The 12452-nt window shown below is 48.9% G+C and overlaps 2 protein-coding genes across 2 annotated transcripts; both read right to left on the reverse strand.

Annotated features, from left to right (window-relative positions):
• Positions 1–285: 285 nt before the first annotated feature.
• Positions 286–2002, reverse strand: EsH8_V_001174 (cytochrome P450; the record flags this gene model as incomplete). Its single annotated transcript, XM_083273690.1, has 2 exons — positions 286–1817; positions 1870–2002. The coding sequence occupies 2 exons, from the start codon at positions 2000–2002 to the stop codon at positions 286–288; spliced, it is 1665 nt and encodes a 554-aa protein (XP_083126405.1).
• Positions 2003–4819: 2817 nt separating this feature from the next.
• EsH8_V_001175 (type I polyketide synthase) lies at positions 4820–11940 on the reverse strand (the record flags this gene model as incomplete). Its single annotated transcript, XM_083273691.1, has 6 exons — positions 4820–5566; positions 5625–10009; positions 10062–11055; positions 11108–11470; positions 11532–11800; positions 11862–11940. 6 exons carry the CDS (start codon positions 11938–11940, stop codon positions 4820–4822), a joined length of 6837 nt encoding a protein of 2278 aa, XP_083126406.1.
• Between the last annotated feature and the right edge of the window lie 512 nt (positions 11941–12452).

A 12452-nucleotide genomic window follows, 5' to 3' on the forward strand; every position in this document is an offset into this window, starting at 1 on the left:
TCAATCGGTGCATCTACCCGACAAACAGTTAGAAAATTTTCTGAAAAACTGTGTTTGGCGGCACAACTTATTAATATATCACCTGCTCGACGCGAGCAAGTTTCATACATAGAATTGAGCCCGGAACGTCCAAAAAGGGAATCTGCAGGCCCGAAACTTAAAATGAGGAGGGAGTAGAATGCTTTTGTGAGACTTTTTCAGATAGTGGTTGGGTTGACATCACATTCAAGGCTACGGGTTGCAAAGTAAATCGAAGTCATGGGTAGTTGCAGCGCAATGCCACATTTATTTTGTCGATTTGGAATGTGTCTCCGGCCACCAAGTCCTCTTCATAGCACGAGCGTAGAAGTTCAATGGCCTGACAACTATAAACTCCGGATCATACACAACAGCCTCAGTGGAAGCGTCTTCAAAATGATATCGGTATACTAGCTTCGCCATGACGCTCTTGACCTCCAGCAACGCTAGGTTGTATCCCACGCAGCCACGCGTTCCTGCAGCGAATGGCGTGTACGACATTTTGTGTCGACTCTTGACGGCATCCGTATCCCATCTATCTGGTTCGAAACGTAAGGGATTTTCCCAATGTGCCGCGTTCTTGTGTAGTGATGGAAAGGTAGGAATGATAACTGAGCCTTTGGGAAGGAAATAGCCCCCCGGAAGGACGACATCTTCCCGTGCATTTCTTGCAGTTTGGAAAGACGGATTGTGCATTCTCTGGGTTTCTTTCACAAATTTGTCCAAGAATGGCATCTCGGTCAGTTCGTCGTACGACCACTCTTTCTGCGGCACTGCACCATTGTCCACGAGTTCCTGGAACAGACGTTGCTGGTTGCCAGGGTACTTGACAAGGGCGTAGATCAGCCACGCTAATAGCGATGATGTAGTGACGAAGCCAGCACCAATCATAATGACGCAGTTGCTGAGCATCAAATCCTCAGGCAGTTTGTCCCCATTCTCATTAGTGGCGCGCCGCAGATAATCTGCCACACATGTTGCGCGCAGAGCTGCATCTTTCATCGGTAAGTCGCCAGAAGTCTTCACAGACTCTTCGATGCCTCTTGCGACACCGCTCCACAGCAGCTCCCTGACGAGGCGAAGTCGCTTTGGCGTGCCGAATGGGAGATAACCGTACCAGCTACCTCTCAATGAAGTTTTCTTCATAAGAGAAAGATATTCGCCCAGCAGTCGTATGGTTTCATGAGGTTTTGACTCTATCGACTCAAAATGGCCGAGGTCCATACCCAATATCACTTTCCAGATAATTTCACCCGCCATTTTAAAGGTGTAATGATATACGTTGAAAGCCATTTCCTTGTCGTCTAGCTCATCAAATACCTTGTATGATCTGTCGACGCATGCCTGCAAGATCGGTGCATAGTGTCGCACTGCTTTAGGCGTTAAGCTGGGAGGGATAAACTTATGTGCTAGCTTGAACGCTGGAGCATCGCTGTCGCAGGTAAATAGTGCCTCGTTGTTTCGCATATAGTACAACGGATGGCCAGGGTCTGATGTGGTCTTGGTGAAGAATTGCCCTTCGCGCAAGACTTCTCGAGACACATCTGGGTCATTGGTCAGGTAGATCGTTGTGCCCATGTTCACCGTCTTGATGACTGAGCCGTAGCGCTCCAAGAGGCGGTCATAGTTTCCCAGAGGATCGGGATACAGCTCGTATCTGTTACCGACGTACGGGAGAGGCTCCGGTCCGGCTGGTTCGCGGACGATCTCACCATTGACTCTGATCTGAACAGGGACATCGCATTTTTCAATCTCACCAAGACATGTGAGAACGCTCCTACGATTGTAGAAAGAAATTGCTGGAGTCGATGTGAGCCACAATCACATATGACAGAAGCTTCGCTCACTGACAATCAGAATCGGAAACGGAAAAGACTTTGGCAATTCCGGCTTTGAGCTCTTGCATGCTCTTGATGCTTGGGAGAGTGAGTGTTTGGCATCGCTCGAGGGAGCCGTGGCCGATGGTGAACTGTTGTTGGAACATATCGCTGCTCGACAGAGAGTTGGGCCTCGGTTGGTGATGCAGATTGAACGATGACGATGAGTTTGTTGATGGACCCAATTTGCCTCCTTTATTCAACATAACTTAGCTGACTGATCGTGTATATCATGATGATTCTTGTTTCCCCGACCAAAGCATGGCCGAAGTACGACTCGCTCACTCCCTGCCTAACTTTTGACATGTCCCTGTTGCGCTTTTCTCGGAGAAGTCCAAAAGCGCACAGCTGGGAGGCCGAATCGGGATGCCCCGCTTGGACCGGTCCGTGCAATTGCCTTGTTGGGCCGGTCCGTACCCCACTTTTCGGCTGCGTTCTCACCACCGATGATGTATGGCTATCCTGGGTTAAATGACGACGAGTAGCAAAGCCGAAAGAAAGATTGTTTCGTCAAAAACAGATGAAAGCGCCGTATAGGACATGGAAATAGTTTTGATGTAGAGCAGTACATTCATGATATCATAGTTGCGGACACTATGAAGATCTATACGGTAGCAGAACTAGAAAAACATCATGACGTGAGTGATCTATGGGTTTCAATTCGTGGAAAAGGTAAGTATTGACACTGATAATATAAATCAACATTAACTTTCTATAGTCTATGACGCGACTAGCTATGTGGATGATCATCCAGGTGGCATAGAAGTGTTGAAAGACGTCGCGGGTTCTGATGGCACCGAGAGCTTCGAGTATGTAGGGCATTCAGAGGATGCATGGAAAACATTGCAGAGGTTTCAAGTCGGTATTTTACAGGGACATGTTAGTAAACAAGACCTAGCATACATCATGTTCAATCTTTTTACTAACCCTGAGCAAAGAGGGATGATGAGGGCCAGGACAACTTGACCCAAGCCTGGGATACTTACCGCTCTCAGGTCAAAAGAACAGGATCTCATCATATTGGTTCAAGAGCTGCTGTTTTGGGCATGTCTTTGCTTGGGATTGGTTTTCTGTTCAAAAAGCTCTGTCAAACCAATGCTGCTTCCGAAGAGACGGTCGTCGGACAAAAACTGGTAGTTTCAGATTGGTCGGGTATGTTACCTTTTTGGATGGGAGTTTTGATCGCTTCTCTTTTAAGTCTGAGCGGGTATCTTTATTTGTATGCGCAGTTCACGAAAACGTTGGAGTACTACGGTGAAGTTTGGGATTATCCTTCATACTTCAGCTGTAAAATGAATAGGCCGAACGTCTGATATTGGAACTGAATTGATTTTGAGGAAGAGAGCTCACATGAGTGAGCTACCCATTAGTCTGACTCGTTCAAATAGAAAGACCTACATGATAGTTTTCCCTTGAACTTAAAGCCTGCCCACCTTCCCTCATATATAAGCACGAAAGCTTCCCCGTTCAAGATTGCCAGATGACAAGGTTGACCGAACACTCGTCATCAAAATGCACACTTACTTCCTTGGGCTTAGTCTGGTAGGCTACGACTCCCTTTGGGGACGCATGATCCGCAGCGGTGTAGTGGGAGTAGTAGGAATTGTCAAGCGGACAGGCACATTTCCAAATGGCGACCTCCTTCGAACCAACTTCACCGGCATATACGTTTTTGACCAATTTCTCATCCCGGCCGTTATATTTTACAACAACATTCTGAGCAATGGTTCATCAGCAGACCGCATGCTGCTCGTGAGTCTTTTCACTACTATGCAAAGCATGTCCCATTGCATGTTGGTGCTCGGATGGAGACGGGGTAAAAGACCATGGTGGGCTTCATGGTAAAATACATGTCCTATCTCTAACAGAGATCAACGCTGATGAATGGTAGGGAGTATTTGTTTTGGGGCACATTCAATCAGGCCTGGGGCGCCGCGGCTGTGTATCCTCTTTGGTGTTTCACTCATGCCCAACGATTTCTAATCATTGACCAGAATACAGGCGAGGAGGAAGATGTTGGTTCGACTGAGGGCAGGGAGGCTCTTGCAATACTCGCAACGTCGTTTCTGGGTGCAATCACTCCCGCACTCATACTCTATCCGGCATTCAATCCAAGTTGTACCACCCATCAGAGACAGGGGCTGATCGCATTCTACCGCTTCGCTCCACTCATGCAAGCCTTGGCCCATCCCCTTTTTATTTGGATTTACGGAAAGATTCCTCAATCCTGGATTCGCAACCGCGGGCCAGCCAAGCCAAAAGCGTACGTTGCGGCGTCACTAGTTTTCTCGGGTATGACGGCAGCCATAGGACACGGTTGGGCTCTGTTTTGTTCAGGGAAGGGTGGTGTCCGTCGAACATTTTTGCCGGCTGAAGGTGTCGACGTGCGGAGTCCGATGGCCATTGCTGATGGGGCGCGTGACTTTCTGCAGATGGATATTTTCGTCATCACGGCAGCCTTGGTTCCTTTTGCCGACCTGGTTTTCAGGTCGTCTCGCGTTTTCATACGACTACGCAAGCGTAGTACTTGGCTTGCAACGGGATTGGGCTCAATCATCCTAAGGATAGGTGCCCTCACGCTTGCCAGTAGCATCATCTCACCTGGCGCGGTGATGGCGTTTTCTCTTGCAGGAAGAGTATATTCTTAAAAGTCCCTCTAGTATGAATAGCTTCGCACAAGGCAATGTCAGACACAATCAGAAGAACTGTCGCAAACCGGTTCCTACTCGGCTCCTTGATCATTTACCCCCACTCCCACCCCTGTCGACAACATGCCTAGTAAGCTTGCTTTTCTTGGCGATTTCTGACGCAAGATTTGACAAGGGTGATGGACTCAGTAATTCAAACACAGACATGTCGCTCTGCAAGTCACGTAAAATATGACTGCGAAGTTCGACAGCTTTGAGCGAGTCAACTGATCAAAGTCAGTAAGAAGTGACGCGCAGACATGGGCCAAATGAGAACAGCATAGAGAGAGACGTACCTCCAAAATCGTAAAATGCTTTCTCAGCATCGACATCGTCAGGCGCAACATTCATCGCTTGGGCAGCGTAGGTCTTGAGGACCTTTTCGAAGACTAGCACTGCGTCAGCGAAAGTCTGCGCCTGTGCAATTCTCTCTGCAGCTGGTTGCTGATGCGCAGTAATGCCTGACACCGAAGACGAATCGTGATTTACTCGATGGTTGAATTTGCCGTCTCTAGTCCAGGACACTGCTGAAGGTCCACATGGCATGGAGCTGCCTAGTCCAAGTACGATTTGTGGTTCGATGGGTTGACCATCGGCAGTGTGGCCTCGCATGGCTGCCCTTATCACAACGTCCAATTCTTTTTGAGTTGTCTGTAAGCCATCCCATCGATGTTCGTACATCTGAAGATACGCCTCCATGTCGAAATCTCCGGTGAAGTGGGCTGAGTCAGTGACTAGTCCAACATCGATTGCAGTAGCTGCAAGATCTTGACTTTGACGGTAGTGTGCGAAGGCGTCCTCAAAAGTGTTTCCGGCGCTGTAGTTCGACTGCGCTGCGTTACCAATGACACAGGTTATGGATGAAAGGAGAATAAAAAAGTCGACATTGGTAGGCATGAAGTTGTGTAGATTCATTGTTCCCTGAATCTTGGGCTTAGTTGTCTTTTGCCATTGATCGTAAGTCATGTTTTCGAAGATAGCATCCTGCGAGCCGCAATGTTAGTTAACTCAACTGAAAGCTGCAGAAACCCGGTGGCCCTACCTCCAGCACCATTGCACATTGAACAACGCCTTTGATGCATCTTCCTTGGTCTATCAATCCTTGAACTGCACACTCGACTTGTGATGCGTTTGAAACATCGCACTTGAACGCATCCACTTCCAGCCCACGTTCACGAAAGGAGTCCAAGTCTCTCAGATTCTTCTCGCCCCCGGATCGAGACAGAAAAACGACGTGACCGGCACCATGCCGGAACATCATTTCCGCAATTTGCAATCCCAAGGCACCAAGGCCACCAGCGAGTACATACGTTGCTTCTGAGTCTAGTTGAAGTTCAGCTGGTCTAGAGGGACGAATCGGAACACTCGAATTGTAGTCAAACCAAAGAATGAGTTCACGAGCGCTATTTTTTGACCTTGAATTGCCCAGCTGAGAGACGGCGGTGACCTCACATGGTGTAATTGGCACAATTCTCCCATTTTCAACCATGTCGAATGCTTTATGGAATAGTCGCTTTGCCAGGGCAGGCTTGTATTGGAACAATCGGTATGGGTCCGCCCTGAGGATGGTGACGTTCCGATCGATGTTGGTTCTTGTGAGCCCTGGATTAAGATATCCGCGAAAATCGACAAAGACACCAAACTCTGACAAGCACTCAAAAGCTGCTGAGGAGGAGGTTTTGCCGCAACAAAGAACCACATCCGCTCCTCGCCCATTCGTATGCTGCATAATAGCTGCGCGGCAATCGCTCGAGAAGTATTCAAAAACTCTGTCCTCGCAAAGCCGTAGTTTCTGGCAGATTTCTTGTTTACTTGAAGAGCCACTGGGTACGGCGTAAACCTCTGCGCCAACCAGAGTCGCGAGTTGGGCAGCTACCTGGCCGACAGGTGAATCCACTCCATGAACGATAAGCAGCTGGCCGCATTCTACCCTTGCCACCTCGAGCAACGCATGTTGAGCTGCGACCAGTGCAGGAATTGTTGACATTGCTTCCTGGTAACTGAGATCTTGAGGAAGGTGTCGAACAAAAGACTCGTGGACTTGAACTCTGGTTCGGCAAGGCCCGGACTGTAACGTCATCACACGCTGGCCAGCCTGAAAGTTCATGACTTCACGTGAAGATGCTGCAACAACTCCAACAGCAGAAGTAGATATCATGCCTTTGGGCTGTCCACCGGAATTTTCCGCTGCATCAATTGTCAAGGCCGCATATTCCACTTCGACTTGGATTTCTTGCTTGTGCAGCGGTGCACATCCTTCATGGTCCTCAATCCAGACGAAGAAGCCGTTTTTTTGCACCAGTGTGTGGGGATCCGCCCTCCGCAAGGCTCCCTTGATCGGTTTGAGATTTTCACTGCTAGGGGCAAGGTCAGTATCGATGCCCTTGTCTTCGACAAACCTGGGCACATAGATAGTTCCATTCATCTCAGCGTACTCTAGCTCCATTACCTGTGAGGCGCTCTGCGTGGAAGAAAGCCAAATGTTCATGATCACATTGACAGTTGACTCTGACCCCAAGTCAATTTCCCTGCTCAGATCAAGGTGGGGCAGTGTAATCTGCGAATACTCAGTGCGCATAACGCGCAAAAGCCCTTGAGATGGTGCGAACTGCAGGCCACCGTCCCAGTTCCGCATGAGACCGCCTCTCGTGATCCAAAGTAGATGCTTGACCCTGGATACGAGATGCTTGAATCGCGTAAACTCTTCTTCAGTCCAACCATAGACAAATGGCGACTCAGCCTCAAGTAGTGATATGACATAGCCGCCTTCGAGCTGATCGACGTCATCCAGAGTTGTTAGATGAGGCTGACACCCCAGCATTCGTAATTTGTCAAGTAGCTTCTTTGCTAATGCTAATGACTGCTGAGACGGCTGAATTGGTTGAATGATGTAAACGTCTTCAGACATTTTCAAGGTATCGGTTGCCATTCGCTTGTGAGCCAGACGAAGTGTTTCTCGGGTTCCTTGCTGTCTCTCGTTTGCCCATGTGATCAATCCAGATGATGCAAGGACTTCTTGGACTTTACACTCTTCCTCTGGAGAGACTAGAGACAGCCCAAGTATCCCCAAGTGACCATTTGAGCGAGTAAGTTCACACAGATGAGAAATTGCTGAAGAGTCTCTCATTGCGTGGCCAGAGGCGTCCAAAACCAGGACCAAATCGAAAGTCTGCTCGGAAAATGGCAATGTCTTGTCATGTATGTGCCACATCTTGATGCCCACAGAAAGCCGAGAGTTCAATAGTAATGACCGAGTCAATTCCCTGGCTTCTTCCGTCGCCGCAACGAGTGAAACTTGGAAGGGACTTTTATCTTCGCTGTCCTTGGTAGATTCGAAAAGGACCAGCAAGCTTTGCAACATTTGTTGGGAGATTTGTGTTGCGTCGGTGACTACAATGAGAGCTTCGTAATTCCGCAGCTTGTGATATAATATTTCCAAAAACGGAAACAACACGCTCAAGATAGCCGTCTCTTGGAAAGCCTCCTGAACTCCCCGCTCTGTGTTCGATCTCAGTAGAGTCTCAGTTGCGCGGATGAACTCAAAATCTTCCTTCCACTGAATTTTGGCGGAGACTTTGCTTGCCGTTCCCTCGTTGGTAGACGGCGAGTCTTGCATGGAGGTCACTTGCCTCAAGGCGAGGTTTCGAACTACCAATTTAGGACTGTTCCAGACTTCGTCTGAAACGACCAAGTCTCCAGCAGTCTCGCGGCCATTGGTGCGCAAGCGCTTGGCAACCCCATTGTAGACACTACCCTCACCCTGCGGCAAGTCTGTAGAGATGTACATTTGTTCAAGTGTGTAAGGCACCGCCGCCTCCTTTAGCGGCTTACCGTCAGAGAATGCGATGAAAAGGAGATGGAAAATGGCGTCCATGGTAGCTGGGTGAATGAGATGAGGGTACTCGAAGTTGGAAGGCATTGATGATTTGGTATCTGGGATGCTGACTGAGCCATAGGCGCAGTATTCGCCGGGGTTAGCGGCCGCTTGGAAAACATTTCGAAATGTTGGCCCATATTCAATGCCTACAGCTTCGAGGTCGTTGTAGAAAGAGTCAATATCAATATCCTTCGAGGTTTTCGTCGTGACTTGCTTCCAAGTAGAGATCAAGCTATCCCACTCTTCCTCGGAATCCATGCGATATTTTTCATCGTAGACTAGAGTAAGCGATCCGTGACAGTTCCTCGTCCAAGGCCCTGTTGCGGAGGTAGAGTACACAGCGAAATCCCAAGTGTCGGGCGATGTTTCGCCGGGCCGAAGGCTGATTTCTGTTTGCACGGCTTGGTCTATTGACGGTATTACTAGACCGCGTTCGAATTTGAGGTTCTGCAGAATAATTCCCTTGGGCATGTACTTTGAATCTATCAGTTGGCGAGCAGCCTCAATGGCCATCACAATCATGCCCGCAGCCGGATACAGCGTGGTTGCCGTGATCTTGTGATCTTCAATCCACGGATTCTCGGAGATTCTCAAAAAGTTTCGCCACCTGGGCTCCATGGGGTTTTGCAGGTCAACTGGAACCCCCAAAAGATCTGTTCGTGGACTACTCGGAAACCTATTCGACCGGGTGGCCGCCGACTCGTGCCAATACCCCTTGTTGTGATTCCAAGGATATGATGGAATGTCTGGGAGTGCCATTGGAGGTGGTTCAGACGGAAGACCGTTGACTTTGGTTAGTTGGACCCCATGCCCCGAAGCCCAGAGCTGGCCGGCAAGTTGCATGGTGGTCATTTCAGCGTCCTTTTGGCGAGTGATGGCCGAAAGGTAAGGCGCCTCCTTGGCAGCTTTGCTCTGACTGGATTTGACAATTTCCGCAACAGGACTTTGCAGGGCTCCATGAGGACCAATTTCGATAAAGGCGCTCCAAGATGTCCGACTATGACCGCATCCTCGCGATGCATCCGTTGTATGCTCCAGAAGATTACTCATAGCCTGAGAAAACCGGACTTGTTCGCACATGTTCCTCATCCAGTAGTTTCCATCCAGATCTCCCGATGTTACGGGTTTTCCGGTAACAGAAGAGAACATCAGCGCGACTTGGTCCTGTTGACAGAGTGGAATAATTACTCCCATCCGATCGAAATACTCCTGAGCCACATTCTCCATATGGGGAGAATGGTATGCGATTTGGACGCGAAGCATTCTTGTGAACTTTCCATCCGCTGAGATGAGATCGCACAGCTTAGAAATCGAAGAATAATCTCCCGACAACGTCACGCTGGAGGGACTGTTGACACACGCAACCACAGCTGATCGATAGGGAATCTGAGCGAGGTAGATTTCTGCATCCTTCTCGGACAAACCAGCTGCGAGCATAGCACCTACTTGCGGGCTGATGATCCCCGCGACTTTAGCTGAGCACACACCTCGAAGATAGGCAATCTTGACGGCGATGCAGCGTGATAGCAAGCCTGCCGCATATGCTGCTCCTGAGAAACAGTTAACAATCCACAGAGATATCGTGCATGAGCAAAGTCTTACCAATTTCACCACTCGAGTGGCCGACAACAGCTTTTGGTGTAACTCCCCATTCCCGGAGCAAATCAACCAAGGCGATCTGCAAAACAGTGCATAGCACCTGACTGTACTGTGGCAGATCGACATTCGAGTCTGACGTCTTAGAGAGTTCGTCAACTAGATCCCAAGGGCATCCGTAATGTTCCAGAAGAGCCTGAGACTTGTGGATGCTGTCTCGGAAGATATTGTTGTTAAGAAGCTCTCTGCCCATGGCCGCCCATTGAGCCCCTTGGCCAGTAAAGATGAAAATGGGATTGTCGTGCTTAGCTGCTCTCTTAAATTTCAGAAGACCCTTTGACATTTGCTGTTCAAGATCCGAGACTGACTCGGCGACGGCAAAACTGCGGAACTCGAAATGGGATCTTCGCGCCGAGAGGGTGTAAGCAATATCGCCCATGAATCTGGGACTCGAAGTGGCCTCTTTGTTTGAAAGGAGGTCGACATAAAGTGGTACAAATCTTTCAATGCCGTTCTGGTCCTTCGCACTGAAAACAAAGAGCCTTTTGCTAGCGTCTTCTCTGGGGGAGTCGGATCCCATGCTAATACCAGACTCTGAAGAATCGTCTTCATAGGTACTTGTTGTGTGATTCCCCGACAGATTGTGACTGCGAAGGTAGTTGTACGCATCGTCCAGGATGACGTGGGCGTTGGCGCCTCCAAAACCGAATGAATTGACGCTGATGCGACGTTGGCCTTTGGTTGGCCATGCCATGTTCTCCGTAGGTAGGGCAAGATTCCAATCAGAAAGCTTCAGCTTTGGATTTGGTTTATCGATACCCACTGTAGGAACAAGTATGCTCTTTTCCAAGCACAATATTGACTTGAGAACACCAGCTAGACCTGAGCATCCCTCGGTGTGTCCAACATTTGCTTTGATGCTGCCAACATATAGCGGTCCAGATTCAGCTGTACGCCCGGCTCCAATGGTTGCTCCTATGGCTGAAAGCTCAATGGGGTCCTTCCACAAGTTAGCGGAAGCTTTTTGCATCGAGATGCTGTCTAATACGCACACCAAGAGGAGTCCCTGTGCCATGCGCCTCAAAGTATTGAGTGTCGGCAAATGACAAGCCTGCAGAACTGTATGTGCTCCTTATAAGCTCGGCTTGTGCATCGGAGCTTGGTTGTGTGATTCCAGGCGTCTTGCCATCTGCGTTGACCCCTGTGCCACGAACTACTGCTCGAATAGTGTCGCCATCTCTCAGCGCATCTCTTAACCTCTTGACAATCAAGCAACCGACGCCTTCTCCACGCCCATAGCCATTAGCTTTGTGGTCAAAAGAGTGAGAAATTCCCTCGGGGCTCAGCATGTGCATTAAAGAAAGTTGATGCATGAAGTTTGGGTGCAAGATCAGGTTGACACCTGCAACAAGCCCCTGCCATAGAGTTAGTGAATTTTCACCCGATGTCTCATCGTGCAGTCCTCTTGTTACGCACCATATTGGTTTCGCCAAGTTTTAATGATTGACAAGCCAAGTGAAGGGCATAAAGACTGGATGAGCATGCTGTGTCAAGTGTCAAGCTGGGTCCCCGGAGACCAAAGAACCAGGAGACTCTATTAGCGATCATGGCCTCGCTCAACCCCGAAGCTGCAACATATCCTACATCGTGGATTTCATGGGCCGATAGCTGCTCGTAGTCGTTGGTCATACATCCCACATAAACACCCGTCTGGGAGTTCATGAGAGTATCCACTGGTATACCAGCTTTGATCGGCACACATTAGTAAAGGAAGACGAAGCAAAGAATATTTGAAACTTATTGTACCATTTTCAAACCCTTCAAAACTGACTTCTAATAGTAGTCTTTTCATAGGGTCCATCCCAGCAGCTTCCTTGGCTGTCATGGAGAAAAATGGGGCGTCAAAAAGAGAAACATCCTCATCAAGAAAGTAGCCGTGCTTCACACTGATCTATAGAATCAAATTTGTTAGTGTAAGCCATGACAACAACGTCAGGTATTTACGTACAGATCCTTTACGATCAGGATCAGGATGGTACCATGTATCAGCGTCCCATCGCGAGGGTGGAACTTTATCATGGCCACTTTTTCCATGACTGATCATGTCCCATAGCCTGGCCAACGACGTTGTTTTGCCAGGTAGACGACACGCGGTGCCAATAATGGCAATTGGTTCTTGTTCTTTGGAAGGTCTCATGGTGGTGGTTCTTGTTAGTTGTTGGTGATTGGTTGAAAACAAGTGGTTGGTGCGGTCTGCTGCACCAGATAAGAAGAGCTGAGAGCCCTGGTAACATTCAGATCTGATGAGATTACCATCACTGTCAACCAAGTCACCAGCACAGTACATTGACATACCAGTATTCTCAAGCTGCAGAGCCGTATATTACTGCCCGGCCA

Source organism: Colletotrichum jinshuiense, chromosome 5 (genome assembly GCF_051148585.1).
Source record: "Colletotrichum jinshuiense chromosome 5, complete sequence".
In the NCBI taxonomy this organism is placed as follows: Eukaryota; Fungi; Ascomycota; class Sordariomycetes; order Glomerellales; family Glomerellaceae; genus Colletotrichum; species Colletotrichum jinshuiense.